Source organism: Ailuropoda melanoleuca, chromosome 16 (genome assembly GCF_002007445.2).
Source record: "Ailuropoda melanoleuca isolate Jingjing chromosome 16, ASM200744v2, whole genome shotgun sequence".
Taxonomy (NCBI): domain Eukaryota; kingdom Metazoa; phylum Chordata; class Mammalia; order Carnivora; family Ursidae; genus Ailuropoda; species Ailuropoda melanoleuca.
In genome coordinates, this window is record NC_048233.1 from 338095 (window position 1) to 360716 (window position 22622).

Below are 22622 nucleotides of genomic sequence, written 5' to 3' on the forward strand. Positions count from 1 at the left end.
TGCTTTGAGTTCTTTTCTCCATACTTTGGTGTCTGCAGAGCTGTGGCTGGCTCGGGCTCGGGGCTGCCCCCGCGTCCCTGTGAGTGCGGGGAGGCGGGGAGATTGTGCTCACAGCACACCCGGAGGAAAGGTATTTTGTTTGTATCATTTCAGACATCATTATCTCTAGCCAGTGATTCATATGTTCGGTGGCTTTAGCCCCAGACACAGCTTAGAGTCAAAGTCTGTATGCTTTGTGGGAGAGTTTAGCCCTGCTTTCCTCCACACCGAGTTAATTTCCTGGATCTGAAGCTAGTGTCAAGACCCAGCCTGCAGGAATGGGAGAAACACATACCGACAAATTCAGCCCGACTCTGGGCCTGTGTTCCTAGCCCATGGTGTGTGTAACTTCTGCACAGTGGACTTTGTTGGTTGTGTAGACAGTGACAGGATGTTCTTGCCTTGCACCTGAAGATAACTCTTCTCTATTCTCTTTCCTCCCTTCCATTCTCTCTTCTGTTGATCCCCACGTGGGATGCTTGATCCTGTGTTTGTGGGTGTCTGGCTCCCCCTGCTGTAGAAGGGGAGTACTGCCCCTGGGACAGAGAACTGCAAGGCCAGTGGCTCCAGCAGCTGTCAAAGGAAGAAGCTACGGGTACACATAAAGGTACCCGCTCTGCCCGTTGCCCACCTTCTACCCTGGCTCCCTAGCTGCCATCCAGAGTTTGCCTTCAAGAGCAGGTCCCACATGAAAAGATCTGTGCTTTATAAAGCTGTGCTGACGGGCTTTGGCACGTGACTAGCTCGGCACCTGTCCCTGGGCTCAGCCTTCATGAATGGTGATGTACAAAATAGCATTTAAGACAAAGGGGAGTCAAAGGGCAGTAGAGGAGAAGACTCCAGAAGCAGCCTCATTGAATGTGGCCCTGTCTGTGCCCCTTGTATGCTTTGTTGCAAGCTCCCTGCTCTAAGAAAGACTCAGCCTCTTCTCATGTCGAGAACCTCATGTCACAGTCACAGCACCTGTAAGGGCGGAGCCGGCACAGGTGTCATCACCCGCAGAGCTGTCCAGAACCTCCCTCCACTGTGCCTCTTAACATTTCTCTGAAAAAGGAGGACGTACTGGCTGATAAGTCCCCAAGGCGACATTTATAAGCAGGAAGCAGAACATTATCTGGGGAGAAGACTCCCTGTCTTCTCTTTGTTTAGAAGATGAAGACAGGCTCCACATTTTTCTCTTTGAATTACCTTCCTTAGTCGTAGGACACTCAAGCTGTTGGATAACTTTGCTATGATTTAGCCCCATCCAACACCATAAAAGCCAGTTGACCTTAGGAAAATGAATGTGCGGAGACCAGCAGTTCCAACAAGACAGTGCATGTGGGGCTCCCACCCACATTTAACACAGCGTGGTGCCCGCACGTACATTTGGTGATCTTACTGGTACTTTCTGTCCATGTCACATTCTCCATTGCTTAAAATTAAGAGGTTGGGTGGTAGTGAAGCCAAGCAGAGAGAGTGGGCTCCTGAGAGCGGGCTTCCGTCAGGAGTCCCGGAACCTTTCAGATCCCTTGGCACCTGCTCTTGCTGCCTGAAGAGCCATCCTCCCTCCCAAAGCGTCCCCTCTCCGAGCTGCTGGCTGCTCCTTTATTTTAACCCAACCATATGGCATGGTCCAAGCACTGATTATAGGGAGCTTACAGGGCAGGGGCTGCATGTGTATTCCTGGGGCTCTGACAGCAGGAATAATTTGAAGGAGCTGCTGGTGAGTTCTCATTTAGCTGAAAAGACAGGTCTTGTGTCCAGAGGGGAGAAGTGGGGCCCCAAATGGAGTTTTAAGAAAAAGGGCTTTGACCTCAGAAAAAGCAAAGAGGTATTGTTTTATTCCTGCCCACGAACTCCCAAAGCTTTGGGAATTTACAGGATAGAGCTCTGCTTCTTCCCCCAGTCATTGCCTCCCCAGACTCCATTTCTTCCTCATAGCTGTGTCCCTGCCACAGAACAGCATGCAGCATGAGACCTATTATGGAAGGGGGATTTTTTTTCTCTCTAGCTGCAAAAGATAAACACTAAAAGTACCAACAAAGTAAGTTTCTGTCCTGCGTGAATTAGCTGGTTCATGACAGAATGATACTGTCCCATCCCCCTTTTCTCTTGTCACTTGGCTTAAATCTCAGAGGAGAAGCTATCAGCATGATAGGTGGCAGTAAGCACCATGCTGTGTGACCACAGAAGGGACATGAATGGTGCATCCTGTCTGATCTCACACTGCTAGGTAATGGAGTTGAGTACTCATGCCCTGGAGGGATGGCCCTTCAGAGGCCAGTTGTAACCTGCTCTTTTTTCTGACTTGGCATTTGGGTCTCTCAAATGCAGATAAGTTGAAAAGAGCATCAGAAGGAGAGTTCTTTCTTTTTGGAGTTGGAATGTATGTTTCTCTTCATTGAAATGAACAGTATAAGGGAAGCTTGAAACAACTAAATCAAGTTGAACAAGTGGAAATCGTGTGTGTTTGTGTGTGTTCTCAGTTTTTGCCTCTTTCTGATTCAAACTGATCCTGGCAAATATGGTAACTTTTCTTTGTTTCCTTTCCTGTGGTGTTTCATCCCCTCCCTTCCTTGACTGTTTATTTTCTGCTTCCTTCCTCCATCGTCTCTCCCTTCCTCACCTCCTCCACCTCTGATCCTGGTACACTAGTCGGGAGCCAGAGGCTACAGCAGATCATAAACCCGGCAGACCCCCTGGAGATCCAGGCTGATGTGCACTGGACGCATATTCGAGAGAAAGAGGAGGAGGAGCGAATGGTACCAACCTCTGAGTCCTCCACTTCTAGAGGTAACTGTTTCAAGATCCAAGGTCCCAGTGCCCCTCAGAGCACCATCTGTCCCTGCTTCCCCTCTCACTGTTGCAGAGGACTCTTCCGTTAGGACCAAAGCCATCAGTTTGATCAAAATGTAAGAGCCAGTGAACCATTTTATTTTCCTGATATTAATTGTGACCACGACCCTTAGCTATTGTTTGAGGATATGTAAAGTTCTCTATGGGTTAAGAGGTTATGAGTGCTTTCTCCACAGATGCCAAATAGTAAAATGGACTTGACCTTGGGAAAACCAAGAATTTGCTTTCTTTCCCCATATGACTAGACAGGGTTACTCTGTCCACTTGGTAAAATGCTCTGGTGCTTTCCTCGTGTGGTGTGTCTGAGTGTGAATGTACATTGCCAGGACGGGGTGGGGGAGTATATTTTGAACTGAAATAAAGTTTTAAGAAGAGATTTAGATCCAGGAGGCCTTTAGAGTAGCTAGCATAATGTCCAAGTCTAGGTTTCAGCTGAAATGGTCTGTGTTCCACAGTAGGGTGAAGACGAACTTTAGCCTGACTTCTTCTAGGAATTGCAAGCAATAAAAGGGGGAAGTGGAGACTACTGAGGGATGTGGCAGGTGCCATGTCATTCTCCATACCTTCTGACCCTGCTTACCCACCGTCCAAATATGGATCCTTGGTGTCATCAGCCTCTGTCTCTCACTGGCTCGTCTTCATGCTTCCATTCAGCGCCTGGCGGGGCCACACACCCTGGAAGGCTCTGAGTAAACAAAGGGGTGCTCCCTGCCTTCATGAAGTTTAGCCTTTCACAGGGACATCTGATCTTCCCCAGCCCCAAGTCTTCACCTACAGGCAAGACCAGCCTCTGTTAATACTTTTGCAGCAGCATAAACACTCAGCAGGAGTGAGGAGAAAGATCCTGCTGACCAGGGACATCGGACTGGCCTGCCGCCCGGGCTAGCTCCGCAGCCTCGAGCCGCCGTTGACCCTCCCTGTGTTTTCTCTCCTTTTCTCATCCTGAATGCCCATCATATAGGCTTACAACGGGACTGTGACTCCTCATCGGTGCCGGACGGGCCTCTGGCTTGTAACATGTCTCAGTTTCTCTTCTGTTTGGGGCTCTAGGATGACCTCAGCTCTCCTCACGGGGACCACGCATTCCTGTGTAACTTTGTATCTATCGTCTGTTTTAAATTCAGTGCCTGACCTTCCCTCCATACGCCGTGCAGCCGTGCAGGCCTGGCTGGAGACAGTCTCCGGAGGTAGTCTGGTGATGTTTGTTCTCTTCCCACTCACCATAACCACTCTCTCTTGGCAGCTCTGCTGGTACCTTAACACTAGAATTCTGGTCCTGCTGCTAGTGCATGCCAAGGTGGGGGGGGGCACATGCATGCCTCACTCAGGCAGCCCATCCTTGCATGGACCAGATGCACACCCCACGCCCTTCAGGGAAGATCTGGAGGAGAGCAAGAGCGTAGACTGAACTGACTAAACTTTTATTTTTATTGTTATCATTATTATTAATAACGGTTGAGTAAAGGCCAAAACTGAGGGAACGTTTTTCACAGTGATTTTTAAAGTCTGTAGAAATTAAGTTGTGTAGCAGTTGGGTGTAAAAGTAGAGGAATCTGTTAATATTCCACAAACCCACCAAAGTCCAGAGGAGGAGACGTTCAGTACTCAGGGACTTGTGGAAGACTCCTCAGTGAAGAGGGGGGAACAGAGGATTGGTGGATGTTGTCCAGCTCAAAGGAGAGGGACAGGCTGGGTATAACTAGACACAGTGTCCACGGAGTCTGCATACTGAGCTGTGGGGTCTCTTCAAATACTTAGGCCAAGAGATAGCTCAGAAACCTTGGTTGTCCTTCCTTACCTTTTCTGGAGGGGTGTTTCTCAATGCAGGCGATAGCAGTGCCCAGGACAGTTCTCTGCGTTGCAGGACTTTTAACTTCCTTTGTCTTGGCCCTCGAAACGCCAGCCGTGCAGCCTCTACCTCCTGCCCCTGCCATCTAGGCAACAACCAAAAATGCCCTACACAGTATCAAATAAACTTGAAGAAGGGCACTATTGCCCCCCTGGTTGAGAACTGTGGTCCTAGTGGTTGCTTCTGGGATGGGTAGGATTGGAGCTCATGGTTCTTTACTACCAGCCTCTTACCAGCCCATCCCATTGTCCTCACTCGCAGCGGGAGAAGTGGACGCAGGCACACAAGTCACAGAGCCACAGGGAGAGCTGCAGCCAGACCCTAGCTCTGTGAACAGAAGCTGCTGGGCATCCCTCCTAGTTAGTTAGTCATGTCTCCCAGAAGGTTGGAGAAGGCTGGTGTGTCAGGACTTCCCAGCTGGCAGCTGAAATAAAGCAAAAGCTATGTATGTCTGTGATTCTCAGCTTCCATAGTGTGTGGCAGCTTCTGGCACTCTGCACTCCATCTTAACCTGGGTTTAATCCCCAGTTCCACCCCTCAAGCTGCATTTCTCCAGTATCTGCTGCTGCTGCATTGATATTTCTCACTTGTTCGTTTTTTATTATATGTGTCAATTGTTCCTTTCAAGGTACTCCCAGGGACTGTAGGCTTAGTACCTTTCTGACTCTACAACAGACATTTCTTAGTAGCTACTCTGAGTTGGACAACCGTGTGAGGGCCAAGGGACTAGGGCTGGGATCAGGCTGACATGGGGCAGTGTGACTTGAACAGTGCCACATGGGGGAGTCCTGTCATGGTCTCCTTTGTGCTCGCATCTGGTGCAGTTGCCGACAGAAGTATAAATTACCATCTTGAGGCCCAGGCACTCATAGATTTATTTGAGCATACATGTTGGACACAATGGGCCCTAACAGGATGAGCCCCTGGTTCCATTTGCACTGGGTTGGGGTGATTGCCAAAGGAGAAAAGTGCTGGGGGAAGAGGGGCATCTGTGTCCCCACCTCTTCAGAAATGGTGTCATGAAACCATGAGCTCGTTATCCAGACAGGAAGCTCAGGTTTGAGGAGGCACAGAGACTTTTGTGTGTTCCTCAGATATCCCACTTCTTGGTGTTTGATCAACTGAAACAGCATTGGTACCACACAAAGGTTTTAAACCTGTGGAAATAATTGAGTAATTTTACCCCCAGTATTTTTCCCAACAAATGCCACCATTACAGGAAAGCATCTTGGCATTACCAACTCCACGGACTGCCTGGTATCTCAGAAGGAGGAGTGTGACATTAACTGTTGGCCCGCCTAGAACTTATTCTGGAACTCTCCCATCTTTCCCTGTTGTCAATTCCAAACCTATTTTGAGTGGTTCTCCAGAATTAGATGCAAGCCATTACCTTGTTTTTAATAAGTTGAGTATACAAAAGGTGTGATTAGATAATTATACAGCTTAAGGAATTATTTTTATTGTTGGGTTTTTTTTGTTTTTGTTTTTTGACAGAGTGTCCTACTCTGCCAGAAGCGCAGGGGCAGGGGGGCATTTACAGAGGGGGAGAGAGAATCTTAAGCAGGCTCCACGCCCAGTGCAGAGCCCAATGCGAGGCTTGATCTCACCACCCTGAGATCATGACCTGAGCCAAAATCAAGATGCTCAACTGTCTGAGCCACCCAGGTGCCCCAAGCAATTATTATACTTTTTTAACAAAAACTCCTGTGACTAGGTGAAGCCAGCATCTTCAAAGTGCCCCTTCCCTATCTTACCTACCCCACCCCCAAAGGTAGTCACTTGATTTTCCTTGATTTTTATCACACTCAGACCTTGTTGTCCACACTCACCTTGCACATGCTTACAGTAGCAGGGGACAGCTTCATGAGGCTGGACAGTGGAGAGGCCAGAGACTTGAGAGGGCCTGGTTTTGCATGGCCTCTCATTATGGTACGGCCTTCGAAGAAATCTCCCTACCGTCCACCCAACCCCCTTGGGCTTGGAGCCTTCAGCTCTTGGATATGCAAATCTAAGCATAACCCCTTTTCCTGAAGTGAGAACCTTTGGAGAATGGCTGTACTTCGAACCCTAGAAGAAGCTCTTAGGACCCCTGACAGACAGGGCCTGTCAGTCTCGGGTACCACAGGAATCTCACAGCATCCTTTAAAGCAGCACGCGTTGCTTTTTTAATTGCTTTCATTTATTCCAAACTGTTAGTGTGAGTTCCAAGTGTACAGAGGTTAGGAACAAGTCTGAATGAGAGAGAGAGAGTGAGTGTGTGTGTGTGTGTGTGTGTGTGTGTGTGTGTGTGTGTAGGGGCTGGTTCCTCCTGAGGAAAATGAAGTCGACCAGTGTTTTGCCTCGTTCTGCGGCACTGAAGGGCTACTCTTAAGTCTAGAAAATGAACTTTACATATCCCCTCACCCTTTCCCTCATACTTTAAAAAAAAAAAATTTCTCCAAATTATCCCAAGCGAAGCTGCAACCTTTGCCATTTGAAAGGGGAGGTGGGTGCCCTTGGGGTTCACACGGCAGTAAACTCACCAACACACGGCACTGCAGCTGCTAGATGGAGCAGTGTGGCCGTGAGCAAGTTACCTAACCCGTGTGGCCTCGGTTTTGCCCCAGCCCCACTAGCGTATCAGTGTGAGGATTAGGTGACACAGTCCAGAGAGTGCTGGCATGGGAGCCGTTGGTGCTGCTGGGCCTGGAGAAGCAGTGTCCCCCCCCCCCCCCCCCCCCCCCCCNCCGCCCCGTCCTTCTCACACTGTGGAGCTTGCGGCAGCCTCGGCAGAAGAGGGGAGATGACCAGACCTGACACTGCTCTCCCTCTTCCAGTTGGCCTTGCTGGAGTTGAGCGGTGCTAGTCCCGTGTGTTCAGGAAGGGACCCGGGCTCTTACCAGCGCCCACACCGCTTTTAGCTCCCCCCAAGTCTGGCCGATGTCTGCGCTGGGGTCCAAATCCACACCCTTCAGAGTCCATCTCCGCCCTTCTCTAGGTCTTCACATTGCAGCCCTGGGAAGACCACAACCCATTTACACCTGCACAGGCAGTCTCTCTGTCTATCTGTCTGTCCTTTTCTTCCTTCCTTTGAACGTTTCTGCTTTACAGTCCCATTTGATGAGAATGACCTGGAGGAAGATGTGGACTCAGAGCCGGCAGAGATAGAAGGGGAGGCAGCGGAGAATGGGGACACAGGGGACACTGGTGCTGAGCTGGATGATGGTACGAGGGACCCCAGAGCCTCCCCTCTCCACTGTGCTGACTGCCCTCTTCCCCACTGTGTGATTGCAACTCAGGAAAGATAAGATACGTTAAAGCAAAAGCAGGGCACACAGAAGAGGCCACCGTTAGGTCTCCTGGTCTCATTCCTTGTCCTGGCACTAACTTGAATGCGTGTCATTCCACCCCTAAGCCTGCAGACAGCAGAGCCTGCATTCAGTAAGTCGTGGTTGCGAAACCGAGCAGACTGGGTGCTTTAGACAAGGGCCTCTAATTCAGTGGATGTCCTCTGAATGGTAGCTGCAAGGAGATGGTATTTTAAGAAATATAGTCTGGTTGGTTGGGGACAGGAGACAGGGACTGGCCTGGGAGAAATGAGAGGGTCCAGGCGAGACTGTGAGGGGGCATGGTTGTCGCTGTGGTGTTGCGGGAAACAGACCGTGAGTGAGTCCACGAAGCAAAGCCTACCCTTCACAGGTGCATATACTGTGTTTCTTTCTGTTCTGGTCCCTCAGGTGCCATCTTGTGCATTTAAAAAGAAAATGGAGCACCGCAGGCTTTGATGACAGCACCATGTTTCAGAGAATAAGGGGCCTTGGGCCAAGTCTCTCAGAAGCTTGGTGGGAACCAGTAGGCAGGGCCCAGCTGGGGCACAGAGCCAGGTCTAGACGCTGGTTTGGCTGCTTTCTGGGTATGGCAGGAAACTCAAAAAGAAGCAGGGCCTCACTCAGGTGCCGTGCTCTCCCTTCCCTCTGCTAGATCAGCGCTGGTCTGATGATATCCCATCGGATGCTGAAACAGAGCTCCGCGTGCAGCGCCAGGCAGCAGTGGAGGCAGAGCTGGAGCTGAGGGTATCTGAAAATGAGGAGGAGCAACCCGTCACCTCACCAGGGCCCCGGGAGAGAAGTAAGTCTGTGGTCTCGGGATAAACTGCTTCCAGAATTCCCACTGAGAGCCTGCAAGGACGAGAGCAGTCCCCAGGACACAGGTCACCGAAGTGGAGCTGGAGCACAGCTGGCACTCTGCACACCAGCCTCCAGACGGCAGACAGCTCTGTTTGCTGTCCTCCTTCCCCATGCATGGACTCTGCACGTGGCTTTGGCCAACAGCCCTTCTGTGTGTGCTCTGGAGCCATGAACGTGTAGGGGGTACATCCCCAAGCTGGACACATCACACACACACGAAGAAAGTCGACACTCCAGAGTGAGCAGAGGTGGCATCTGGGGACACTCTGGGAAAGCACTTTTCTTCTGCTGGCTGACAGGGACCCCCCTACAGAGGTGGCTGGGAGAGGAGCTCTCAGCAGGAAGGGTGGGGGTGCTTTCTTTTATAAATCCTGTGTCTGTTCTGTTCAGGTCCTGCCCAAGTCCCCAGCCCTGCCCCACCCCCTGAGGAGCGAGCTGGTCTACTCTCCCCAGGCCATAGCCCTGTGGCAGAGGTAAGGGCTCAGGGCTCACTGTGGGGGACGGAACTGATGGGACCTCATCTTAGGGCCCTTGCTGTGAATCCATTTTTTTTGCTTCTTGTGCTAAGTGGGGCTGCTGAAAACAGGAGTGGCCTTGGGGATCCAGCTCAGTCCTCACCACGAGGACAGGGCAGTCTGGGCAGCATCTCCCTAACCCTGCGCTGTACCAATCCCAGACCTGAGTCATCCCACCACTGTGTCGCTCTGCTATCATACCACAACATTTTAAAAGTAACTATTTTTAAGTTAAAACAATAATTTTTGTGGAATCATTGGTTTGATATTACAGATGGATTTGTTTCTTAGTGTTATGTTAAAATGAACATATGACTAAGTTTTAAAATTAAAAATATTCACCCAGATTACCAGTGGTATGTGAGCCACACGTTGGAGAAGGCTATGTAAGTGGATCACAACAGTATGATTTCACCTATGGGAAATGCTATCTGGAGGACCGATCGGGGAAGGAGGCCAAACTCAAGACCTGCGTTGGCTTGATTTGGTCTTTGAGATTCTAAGAAGCAAGATGAATTTGGTGATTTCATTCATGCAATTGGGGGAGTTTGCTGAGACTAATGGGTGGGGTGACAAGGATTTTTGCAGGAATATCTGGATCTTTGAGCTTCCTGGGAAGGACAATTTGTAGTTTAGACTGTAAAAAAAAAAAAAAAAAGCTGTTTTAAATCTTACAGTGTGGGCCCCTGTCTTCATACATCAGAGACCTGGAGCTCTTGGGGTCCATCGTCAGGAGAGCTGGATCCATTAGTGTGCTTTGGGCAGTGTCCATTTCAGTGCACAAAGAATGTAGGATGTGTCTGAGATGAACCAAACCCTGAAAGCTAAGTCTGTTCAGCAGAGTAGAGTGGCTTTAAAAATTGAACAAATAGAGCAGAAAGTGAGAAGGGTTCTCCTGGAGCCATTTGAATGACAGCCTAAAGGACGGAGAGAGGAATTTATTTCATAAACACAGGCCCTTTGAGAGAGAGCTCCCCAGCGGGTTTCTTCTGACCATTGAACCCTTCCTTCTAAGCAGCTTCTGTCTTCCTTTTCTGTAGGGGGCCCAAATCCCACCTGTCTCTGTTGCTACCAAGGTGAAATTGCCCGAAGAGAGCCTTTCCCCTGAACCTTTGCTCCCCAAAGTGAAGCCCAAAGAGGAAGTGCCCACTGACCAGAGAGCTGGGCGCTCTCCTATCCGATTTCAGCCGGTGGCTCTGCCGGAAGCCAGGACACCTACCTCCCCAGTTAGTTCACAGCACCTGTCACCATTGGCCACCTCCACCCCCACCAGCACCCAGCTCCCCATTTGTTCCCAGCCTCAGCCTTCCTCTGAGGCCACTGTCCCGTCCCCCACCAAGTCCCCCATACGCTTCCAGCCTGTTCCAGCCAAAACGTCCATCCCCATGGTTCCCCTCCCCTTGAAGAACCAAGGGGACACCAAGGATAGACTGGGCAGCCCTCTGGCTGTGGATGAGGCCCTGAAACGGGATGACCTGGTGGCAGAGTTCTGGATGAAGAGCGCCGAGATCCGCCGCAGCCTCGGGCTCACACCTGTAGATCGGAGCAAGGTGTCCGAGACCAGCTTCCCCTCACCTGCCTTTAAACCAGCGTCCCTAAAATCCTATTCAGTTGAGAAGTCTCCTCAGGGTGAGGGGCTCCAGCTTCTAAAACCTCCACCTGTTCCTAAGAGGCTAGGCCTGCCAAAGTCGGATGGCGACCAACCCTCCCTGCCGACCCCCAAGTCCCCATCAGACCGAGAGTTGAAAAGCTCCCATGAGGAGAGAAGAGATCTATCAAGCAGCTCTGGGCTGGGCCTTCATGGGAGCTCCTCCAACATGAAAACTTGGGGCAGCCAGAGCTTCAACACCTCGGACTCCACCATGCTCACTCCACCTTCAAGCCCACCCCCACCCCCACCCCAGGACGAGGAGCCCGCAACTCTTCGAAGGAAGCCATATCAGACTTATGAGCATAAGGAGACCGAGCCCAAAGCCTCGGTGATCCCACCCCCCCCGCCTGCCTCCTTTATGCGGGCCCCCAGAGAGCCTGCCCAGCCCCCTCGAGAAGAGGTGCGGAAGTCGTTTGTGGAGAGTGTGGATGAGATCCCCTTTGCCGATGATGTGGAGGATACCTATGATGACAAGACGGAGGACTCAAGTCTACAAGAGAAGTTCTTCACCCCCCCCTCCTACTGGCCCCGCACGGAGAGGCCCCTCCACCCACCCCTAGCCAAGGAGAATGGTAGGTTGCCTACTCTGGAGAGTGGGGTCCAACCACAGAAGAGGGGCCTGCCCGTAGTCTCTCCAGAAGCCAAGGAGCTGGCTGAGGAGCGCATGCGAGCCAGGGAGAAGTCTGTGAAGAGCCAGGCGTTGAGAGACGCTATGGCCAAGCAGCTGAGTAGGATGAAGGAGATGGAGATGGCAGCTGGGACCTCCAGGCCCCCAGGAGGCACCTCCCGCAAAGCCTCCTCAGTTCCCTCCAAGGGCAAAGACCTCGGCCCCGAATCCCCTAAACGCCCAGTTCTCAAAGGCCCCGGGGAGCCCACCCTGAAGCATGAAGCCACTAGTGAGGAGGTCCTCTCCCCTCCATCGGACTCAGGGGGCCCTGATGGTTCAGTCACCTCATCCGAGGGCTCCAGTGGGAAGAGCAAGAAGAGATCGTCACTCTTCTCCCCCCGCAGAAACAAGAAAGAGAAGAAGTCCAAAGGTGAGGGCCGGCCCGCAGAGAAGCCCAGCCCAAACCTCCTGGAGGAAGCTGCTGCCAAGCCCAGGTCCTTGTGGAAGTCAGTCTTTTCTGGGTACAAGAAGGACAAGAAGAAGAAGGGCGATGACAAGTCCTGTTCCAGCACCCCTTCCAGCAGTGCCACTGTGGACTTGGGCAAGCACAGGATGTCTCCCGTTGTGCGAGCAGGTATGTCAGCACCAGGGGACCCCTCCTGGGGCAGGGCATAAGGGGTGTGTCCTCCAGGCATTGGTTCTCCTCAAACGATCCATTTCTCCTGCTGCTTCCCTGAGAGTTCTTAGAAGCTATGCTGACGGGGTAAGGAAGAAAGAAGCTGAACCATAGGCTCACAGAGCATATTCCACGTGGTAGAATAATTCTAAAACCCAGCTTGGAACTGAGTAAGGGAGACCTGGGAGGTGTGTACACTTCCTCAGGTCACACAGCCCCAGAGCAGGGCCTGATTCTGAGCAAGGTGGAGCGCGGCACTTCGGGGAAGAACCAAGCGGACACCGCCTACTCAAGTGTTCGCACTGCCCCTGCCAGCACAGGTTTCGGCCTCCAAATTCCTGGCTCCCCCGCATGGGTTGAGAAAGAAGCCAGCCTCTCCCCTGCTCTCCTGGGCGGTGTGCATGCATGTAGGAGTCAGGAAAGCACCGTGGTGTCCTCGATTTGCCTCTTCTTTCCACCCCCAGAGCTGCAGCTGCGGCGCCAGTTGAGCTTCTCGGAGGACTCGGACCTCTCCAGTGACGACATCCTTGACAGGTCCTCCCAGAAGTCCAGGCGAGAGGTATGTAGGGGTCAAGCCCAGCCTAAACCCCTGTAGTGTTGGTCTTAGCTGAGGTGGAAGAAAGGGAAAGCAAATCTCAAGCCCAGGGTGTAAAGCCAGCGCCTTCCTCGGATCTCCCAGCAGAGCCACTGCTGAATCCTGAGCCCAGCGCAGGCCCAAGTAAGAGAGACATAAAGGGAGTTCTTCTCTTGGGTCTTTTTTTTTTAGTGAACAGCTGGGGCTTTTTGTTTCAATGTCTTCTTGGGAAGAAAACAGAGACATTCCACACCCAAAGATTCACTCGATTTTTAGCAAGCTGCTGGCTTGCCATTCCTTCTTTTGTCCTCAGAAATCCCATGTGGAATAGCATCCACCAGTGTCCAGAGTGACAGGAGAGGGGTTGTCCGTGCCCCAGTCTGGTGGAGGTTGGGACAGGGACGATGGTTTAGGCAGCAGATGGAGGCTGAGTCACTAAGGAATGCACCCTGTCATCCTGCCTGCTTTGTACATTTGTGGATTAGAGAGGAAATTTTGCTGTTAAAGAACCAGTCCAAAAACTGACCTGGATTCTGTGCTGAGAAGGGCACTATGGATCTGACTTGGTGCCTTTTACTGCCCCAGGCTTAGGAGCTGAGGAGGCCACTCAACTCTCCTGAGGAGCGAACCCGCAATGTGGAGGGCTCTTGGATATTTATTCAATCTTCTGATTTCCAAGGGCTCTTGTAGCTCTGTGTAGAGACATTGAAGTTGGAGGAGGGAGAGGGATTAGAGAAAGTTCTACCATGGCATCGGCATCATGGAAACAGTGAGGGGGTGGGGCGGCAGTCCAGAAAGGCCTGGGCAGCACACAAGGGCAGTTGAAGCTGCATCATGTCCACTGTCTGGCCTGGGACACACACTCAGCCGCCTGTCGCTGGTGACAGCCCAGCTATCTTCAGCTCCCTTTTCTGAATGAAAGATGTCCCCAGAACGCCATATACCTTCCTTACAAGGCTCTCCAGGGCTTGCATTTGAGTCTGCCTCTCTGTTGGCTTCCAGGGAGTTGCCACGGCAGACCTGAGCCTCACACATATCTGGTCAGTAAAGATGGCTCTGCAGCTGTGGCCAGCCCCCTCCTCCCAGCCCAGTCCAGCTTTTAACAACTTGGCACACTGGAGGAAGCCCATCTTTTAGTTCTCCTCTCATTCTTGGTCTGTTGGCCTCCCCTGGCCATGCCAGCTGTTTACCTGTCCAGTCTGCTAGAAGGACACCTGAACAGTCAGGCCTCTGATCCCGCCCTGCCATGTGCAGAGCCAACTCCCACTTGTCCTGGCCAGGCTGGTACTGAGTTGGGACCCTGTGTGGTGGCTTTCCCCCAGGAGCCTGGCTTTGTGGGTTTCCTGTCAAGTGCTCCCCATTGTGCTTTCCCAGGCAGCAGCATTTCCCAGTCCTACTGACATTGGGACTAAGAGCTGCTTATGGATATGTACATGGGTCCCTCAAAATGTGCTGACACTGGGGACTGGCACTGCCTTAGGGGGTTCATGGAGCAGGCGGTGGTGGGCAGGGGGTCTGTGAAGGAGAATGTGGCTCAGGGTTCACTGTGCTTCCGTGTAGATATGCAGATGTTCAGCCAGTTCATCTCCTGTTGGTCAGAAACTCCCATCTGTGGTTGCTTTTGTGGTCAGTCTCTCCACTGTTTCTCTATTAATTAATGAAACATCCCGGCAGAACGTGGAGTGGCAGGCTGCCCAAGCTGGCCATGCCAAGGCTTTCTTCTTGGCAGTATGTGTCACTGAGGACAGCTTTCCCTGGGGCTTGCTGGCCTGAGGTTCATAGGGAGCTCTTCCCCTTCTACGTGCCCAACAAGTCATGGACCCCACTCCTAGAATCCCAGAATCAGAGGCGTGGAGGGCTTCATGTTCCGTGTGTGCCCCCACAGGGGCAGAGCCATTTGCTGGAGGTTGAGCGGACAATACTAAAGTCAAAGCTGAGCCTAGGACGTGGTGACCTGAATCCTGCTGTGGTGTGAGTTTGGCCTGGGTGAGAGCAGACTCTGTATTTTCAAGGAGGGAAGCTAAAGCAGGAAAACAAAACAAAAACAGGCGTGCTGGACACTTTGGCATAATTAAGTGAATTTGATCGTAGATGGTATAATATGTGTAGATATGCAGCGTTATCACATCACATCAATGCTAAGTTCCTTGTAAGACATTAAGGCTACATATAAGGATTATATACATCAAATATATAGCAAAATGCTAACTAACATTTAGCAAATCTAGGCAAAGGTGTTCATTGTTCTCTTCCAACTTTAACTAGGTTTGAAAATTTTCAGAGCAGGAAGTAAAGCAAGTGGGGACACCTAAAGGGACAGTGGGGTCAGGAGGGAGCATCTCTAGCAGCTGGGGGAAATGGCTCCTCTTACGTCACAGATCCATCTCTGCATCAGGTGTCTGTGAAACAGGTGCCTGAGTTTTATTTCATTTAAACATCAACAACAAAAACCCTAAAATTGAAAATAACTTATTTTTATTTAAAATGTTTACTTAGAAAATTAAGATAATACAGACTAAATCTACATATCACCTGTAACCCTACCAACAAAAGATAATTCACATTCACCTCTTTTCTTTGCCTGAGTCTGACTTTAAATATAAGTGATGCACTGTGTCTTAACCTCTGTGGCCCAGCCATGGGCATGTGCATTTGCTCTGGGACAGGCCCTGGTCCCCATGTCACAGCAGAAGCAGCGGCTGTGGCTGGCCTCCGTCTCTCAACACACCACAGATGCGTCATGATGTCTCTGCATGAGTCGCTGCCTCTGCCGAGTTGGTACCTTCCCTCGCCTGCCAGAAGTCAGTCCGTGATTGCCCCCACTCCCTTTAACTTTTTACAGCAGCCACGGTGTGGGGCAGACATTAAGTGCTGTCCCTTAGGTTGTGGTTACATAGTTTCTACGGAGTGGTTCACATGCTGCTTGGGGAAATCATCTGTCTTCTGTTTTTTTTTAGCTGATTTGTTCTAATAATGAGATTCATCCTCTCCGGTTTATGGGAAAGATGAGTCAGTCTGAGGCAGGACATATGTGCCTGATATATTTTTGGTGAATATCTGTTATTTATGCTATTTTAGGCCCCTTTCACTGTGCATAATCAAGAAATGGCCCCCACCCCCATCCAGGATTTCTGGGTGGCCCGCTAGGAACCCACCTGGCCCACACTGCCAGGAGAGAGCCTTTTGGAAGAGAACAGTAGGTTTGATACTCAGTTTCCTCTGTATCTTTGTCTCTATGTCCCTAGCAACAGGAATTTCCCACCACCAGTGCTGCACCCCCCTGACTGAGTTGAAAGAAGTGGTCTGAATTTCCACAAGCAAATGGGTTACTGAAGGAGAAATGGCATCATAACCATATATTTAAACAGCTTTAGTTTATTATACACAAGGGAGAGTGAAAAGAGAAGAGAGAAGATTTGGAGCATAGCAAGGAAGAAGCTGTCTTCTCAGTAGAAAAGTGAACCCAGTCCTTATTCAAAACCAGGGTTCACTGAGACTCTGCTGCTAGGATCTGTATCCCCAGGTTCCTCACTCACGCAGTCCTGTGTGACATTGTGAAAAATAATCATGTGTTTTAGTCTTCAGTCTCACGTGTTTGTTTTAAACCTCTAACTGATTTTGCTCCATTTCTGTGTTCTAGTTTTGATTTTTTAATTGTTATTACTATTCTGTTTTGTTTTCCGTTCCCATCCCCTTAAAAGTCGATTTATGTACCACACGCCTTGGCGTTCAGGAGAGCACACGCATCAAAGGTAGTGTCTCATCCCGTGGCTGGTCGTTGTTGCATGCGTGTCTGTGATTAACCACCCGGAGCAGCCCCCAGCCCTGGCCCTCCAGCCACACCCTCACTAACTGTTCCCACATGCATGGAGCAGTAGCGAACACTGGCGGCAGAACTCTCTTTAGCTGTGTCATGCGGACGGAGGGGAGATGCCCTGCTCTTGACTGGCTGGAGTGCATGTGGTAATTTCACTCCAGGGCTGCCCTTTGGGACTGGGCACCACAGGAATGGGGAGTTCGTGTGCTCTCTGCTCTGTGACCTGCGAGGTGAAATGCTTAGGGCGCTAGAACACCATGATGTTCCTTAAGGACTCACCTGCTCAGTTGGCCCTCCACCTTCCTTGAGCTCTTAAAGATTATTAGACTATACTCGTGAGTTGAATTTGGAAGTCTCTTTTAAGATCTATCAAAGTCTCTCTTTTTTTTCCTTAGAGGAAATAAAGATGTTAGGAATAGAGGCAGACCTCTCAGCATTTTCCTCTTGGTGGTTGCTTGGTGTTTACACAAGGCATCTGACCCTGCCTTGCACCCTCAATGCCCACATTTGTGGGTGGAGTTGCTCAGGCGGTTGTGTCCACAGATTTGCACTGTTGCCTCCTTAGGGCTTGATGGCAGTGGCTGGAACCGCCCTGCCAGACCGCCTCCTCCCTCCTCTCAGTGTCCGACTGCTGCCTCTGTGCAGACCCTGGGGGCAGTCTAGGTTCACCTCCCTGTCTCCCTTCTTCAGACTGGATTAGTTAGTTTGGGGTTCACTCAGACTTAAAAATAGAAGCATTGCCATTTTCTCTACTTTAGGTGTTACTTCTTAGAGAACCTTCTTATATCACTCATCTGAAGGGAGTAGCATTTTATATGAAACAAGAAAATAAAAGGATCCTGATTTTTCTTTTTCCTTTCCCTGTATAGGCATACATTTCTGCAGTGCCCTCCTAGAAGCAGGAGGCTTGGGAGAACTAATTATCATATTTTTACCCCCAGAAAGTCTAAAAAAGAGCAGACATCCTTGCATGGGAAACAGGTGATCTCTAAAGGAGTGTATGACCCTTGGTCCTTTTAACTTCCTAACATTCAGTCCCCACTCAGCCTCCTGCCCCTGGGGCAGTATCTCATTTGTAGAACTTTAGCTGCGCCCTGTAGCAGTCAGGCCTCCAGCAAGGACGAGTGTCAGTGAGGCCTCTGGCCGAGTCGCAGCTTTGGAGTCTGCCCCGCAGGCACTCGGCAGAAGGGCAGCTCCGACCTAGTGGAAGCGCTCTCCCTGCCCAAGCCTGCCGCACCTGGCTAAGGAGATCTCTCTCATTCTCCCCAGCCAAGAACTTACACGGAAGAGGAACTGAACGCGAAGCTGACCCGGCGTGTGCAGAAGGCAGCTCGGAGACAGGCCAAGCAAGAGGAACTGAAGCGGCTACACCGAGCCCAGGTAAAATGACGGAGGGGCCACAGCTCCTGAGAGAGGAAGAACCTCCTTGTCTCCGACACGGGAGGCTAAGAGGACAGCAGAGCAAGACGGGGTGTCCCTGATATCTGAGAGGACAGCCCCAACGTGTCAGGCCACAAGCCTCTGGATTGGTGCAACCACAGAAGCCTCGTTTTTATGGAATTCTGGGTAGAAAAGGAAGAGCCGGGCTTTGAGTTTCCCACATGCCTTGCTGTGGAGTAATCATTGTAAAGGCAACTAGTTCAGTTGGGAGGACTGTCATCAAGAGGCTGTCTGTAATCTGTCAGCCTCTGGTGGGTCTGGGCTTCCCAGGTCAGAGCTGTCCCCCAGCATCAGCCTCTGTGTTCAGGCCTTACAGATCCTAGACCATTCCAGATTTTCTTTCTGGAACAAAAAAATCATTTCTTTATATAAAGTATTAAGAGATATCTAAATACAATATGTTTTTATAATGAAATTGTATATGTATAGTTGTATTTATATTAGTACACTAATCAAAAACTATAATCAATGAGAAACATTAACCGGAAACCCAAATACCAAGATATTCCTCTGAATTTCATGTTTAGCAAGCATCAAAAACCGCCAATCTTTTAGTCCTTTTTTTGAACATTATTCTGTATCCATGTTCTCTGCACTGATTGGATCCCTGGATTTTATTTGGTTTTCTGTGTGCCATTTTCCAGGTATATGTCATGGGCTGCTGCTTTGGGGGTTGAATGTCCTTCTAGTATCCATGATTAGTCTCCATGTAGCACAGAGAAACTTCTCACTATACGCTTCCAAACAGATTCTAGCACATTGCTCCATTCTAGATTTTTTTTTAATCTTCTAGAGGCAGAATTTCGGCAGTGCCCTCCAAGAACCCCTGCTAGTGCTTTAGCAATCTTACCATTGGCAGGGTCTTACTTAGGACGCAGTACTTCAGTCCTTGATGCAGGAGCTGACCTCACTTCCTGTGTCTGAGCTCCCCTGCTGAGGGCTGGACGGACACCCGCACGCTGTGCTGCTTACTAACAACAGGCCCTGGGGTATTCGACGTGGTTGGTCTCCGCACCCCACTCCGGGCTTAATGCCCGTGGATGAAAGCCTTTCCAACTTTCAGACCTAATTTGTTTTTCTCCCTGTTTGTGTTTGCACAGTTCAGTTGTCCTCCTGAAAGCTAGGAGACGAGAGAAAGTTGGGTGCTCACACTGTTCTATTTTCCCACAGATTATCCAGCGGCAGCTGGAGCAGGTGGAGGAGAAGCAGAGGCAGCTGGAGGAAAGAGGGGTTGCCGTGGAGAAGGCGCTCCGTGGTGAAGCAGGTATTGTCTGGGTCTCCTTTGTGAGGAGGTTTGTTCCTAAAGGAAAGCCCCTGCCCCCACCCCACCCCCCATAGTAGGCTAGTTTTGTGTCACCTCATGTGGAACTCAGCTGCTTTTCCAGCAGGGTTCTCTGGGGCCCTTCATCACCGAGACTGGGGGTTCCTGTTAAGCAAAGGAAAAGGAAAGCATCTCTGTTTGGGACTTCCCCAAGGCCTGGACTTGTTCTTTCCCCTGTCGGAGGGTTTGCCGTTTATCTGTAGAACGAACTCTCAGTCCGCTTCACGTGTTGTTGGCAAGCACTAGGCCTCCTCCTCTCTTCTTCCTCCTTTCTCCCTCCCCACCCACTTCGTTTCTTCTAGAAAAAAATAGCTGGGAATGAGGGACACTGTACCACAAGGAGCCATCACAGAACTGCACGAGCGGGTCCCCCAGCCTGAGCCCCACATGCCACCTCCTGTGTTTAGCTTTGTGCGTTCCCTTTCCTGCTCAGACTGCACACGAATGGGAGGACACATGCCCCAGAGAGCCCTTACCACCTCCTCCAGTGTGAACCCAGGCTCTATGTCTGCCAGAGGCTGGTCACTCGGGGCAGGGTGGACAGGCACAGGGGACGATGGTGAGCCAGCACAAGGTAGACACGGGAATGGCTGTGAGGACCACACGCTCAGTGGCTGCCATGCCCAGGGAAGAGCTGCAGAGCGTCGTGCAGTCACCCCCACTGTTCATCCAAGGAGCCTGCGAGATGGGTTCAGCACAGTGGGGCACACAGGAAGCAAGGAAGTACCTGAGTCATCCCTGATCCCAGGGGCCAGAAAGAAGCCCTGTTGTTTCTGGACCTTCAAACCACTGGGCCAGCCCCAACTAGAGGCCCAGCTCAGGCGTGGAGTGACTGATCTCTGCTCTCTCAAGAGTCCATGAGTCTCGGTCCAGCCTCTGGATGGAGAAACTTCCATGTCTTTGTAGAGAGCACAGGCCTCCAGGGTCAGCACTCAAGTTGTGAGGCAGGGCATGAAGAAGGGAGGTGACCTAATGTTGCAGTAACCCCTGATGCCTTATTCTAGCATGGCAGAGGGACAGGGCTGCTACATCTCCTGGCAGGCAGGCTCTCTGTAAACTCATGACGAACCAGTAGAAGGCAGCCAGGAATGGGGCCAGTTGCTGCCGTCGGATCTTGCCGAGCTGAACTCACAGGAAGTGCCTGATGTCAAGATGAATTCGCAGGGTTCTGCAGGCCCCAAGTTCATTTGCGGGGGAGTCAGGGTTCAGGCATAGGAGAAGATCTTTTGGGCCCTTCAAGGCCTAGAAATTGCAGCTGAACAGTCGACTCAGTGATGACCTTCAGGTGAAGAGATGGGATGGGGAGAAAGATGAGGATGTGATCTTCTTGGTTTTGTGCCTTACCTGATGCTGGAGTTACTGCTTGAAGCCTGGGCCACCCAATGAGATGCAAAAAGTCGAACCACTGAGCAGCCTGTAAGCTGGAAGCCTGGGACGTGTGACCGCGAGGCAAGCGCTGGCCCTTGTCAATGAGTGGAGATTCGGCTTCGCCTCAGAGGGTCTCCGGGCTTCCAAATGAAGCTGTCATGTCCCCCACCATCCTTGTTTTGGCTTCCTGCCCTGCATGCACTTCCTTGGCCCCTCCGTGAAGTCTGACCACCCGGAGGGAGTTAGCCTAAGCCCGGCAGGGATGTCCTGCCCGGCTGTTATAGGACCCACAGGGCCCTACCTTCGTTGCTTTCTCTTCTTGCAGATGTCAGGAGGGAGCCTTCTTATCCTTCCCCACAGATTACTTCTGCCAAGATGGAAAATGAGTTATAGATCTTCCAACACGTAGAACAACTCAATAGGCCTGTGCACCCCCACTTCATTGTTAGCCTAAGTCCTCAGGGCAGACAGTCTGCGCCGCCTCCTCACAGGGTCCTGAGGTTCAGGTGGGCCGCCCCAGGGTTGATGGTTTCTGCAAAGCACTTGTGTACCTGTCGGATGCCATGCAGTTCGAGACTGTGGCATTGCTTCAGTATTTCTAGAACAGGCTGTTGTTCAAGCTGCTGACTGCCAAGGAGTCATAGAAACTCACCCTTGAAGATTGGTGTGCGAGATTGCCAAAATTCCCCTTTCTATTTGTTTAGGTAATTAACCTTTCCATAAAAACATACAACCAGGATTTCGTCTAAGTCAGTGGTTTTCAGACTTGTTTCTTAGAAGCAGAACCCTTCATACAAGCCAAATTGTAAGTTTAAGTTTAAATCAAAAAGAAGAACTCTAGATTGTTGATAAGCACTAATCTGGAAATACAGGTTAGAGTAGAGAACTGCAAGTGATAATAGGCCTCAGCTTCTAGTCCATCCCTGGGGCCCAGTATAGAGAACATCCTGACACACCGAGGGAGTTGCCAGAAATGGCAACCGTGTTTTAAGAGTTCACTCCGAAATCTCAGAATACGTGCAGTGTTGTTTTTTTTTTTTTTTTGAAGATTTTATTTATTTATTTGACAGAGAGAGAGACAGCCAGTGAGGGAGGGAACACAAGCAGGGGGAGTGGGAGAGGAAGAAGCAGGCTCCTAGCAGAGGAGCCCGATGCGGGACTCGATCCCAGAACACCAGGATCACGCCCTGAGCCCAAGGCAGACGCTTAACGACTGCGCCACCCAGGCGCCCCAGGATACATGCAGTTTAAATTACCTTCATCCCAGAAGCCAAGGGTGGGAGCAGTAGGAATTATTTACGCAGTTTAATCACTACTAAATCTAGCAGCACTTTATGTTCCTTATAAAGAGTAGGTCTCAGAGAAAGTCTCCCAAGCATGCAGTAAACACAAAAGCCAGCTGTGCTGTGATACCAGGGCCTGGATGTTACCTCCTTGAGGACCGCGCGGTGACAGGTGCTGCTCTGACAGGCTGGGTCTCCTCAGGGAGGAGGAGCACCCCAGGGTGCTGTCCTGTGCAGCTCTCCACGAGCACTCTCCTTGCAAAGCCAGAATTTATATAAATATGTAAGATATCCTCTTCCCCAACACATTTTCAGGGAGTACAGATACTTGCACATGGAGGGCAGAAGACACTGGGTCCCAAGAGCCTCGCAAAAACAAGTTTACCTGACAGCACAGCGGGATGTGTGGATGGTCTTCAGTGGGTTACGGTCGGAGTATCAGACTTCTGAGTGTAGTGTGTCTTGTGTAAGTTCTAAA

General features: G+C 50.8%; 1 protein-coding gene across 13 annotated transcripts in view; it reads left to right on the forward strand.

The window, feature by feature from the left end:
- Positions 1-22622, forward strand: part of MICAL3 (microtubule associated monooxygenase, calponin and LIM domain containing 3) — a 276533-nt gene that overhangs the window by 238070 nt on the left and 15841 nt on the right. For 10 of the 13 annotated variants that reach the window (XM_034646041.1, XM_034646042.1, XM_034646044.1 and 7 more), the window contains 10 exons: positions 2677-2814; positions 4002-4064; positions 7817-7930; positions 8687-8833; positions 9283-9365; positions 10448-12299; positions 12806-12900; positions 16617-16667; positions 18002-18112; positions 19343-19436. In XM_034646041.1, coding sequence (XP_034501932.1) covers positions 2677-2814; positions 4002-4064; positions 7817-7930; positions 8687-8833; positions 9283-9365; positions 10448-12299; positions 12806-12900; positions 16617-16667; positions 18002-18112; positions 19343-19436 — 2748 coding nt within the window. The remainder of the gene's footprint in view (positions 1-2676; positions 2815-4001; positions 4065-7816; positions 7931-8686; positions 8834-9282; positions 9366-10447; positions 12300-12805; positions 12901-16616; positions 16668-18001; positions 18113-19342; positions 19437-22622) is intronic. The other 3 variants (XM_034646043.1, XM_034646052.1, XM_034646053.1) reach the window with 3 other exon arrangements.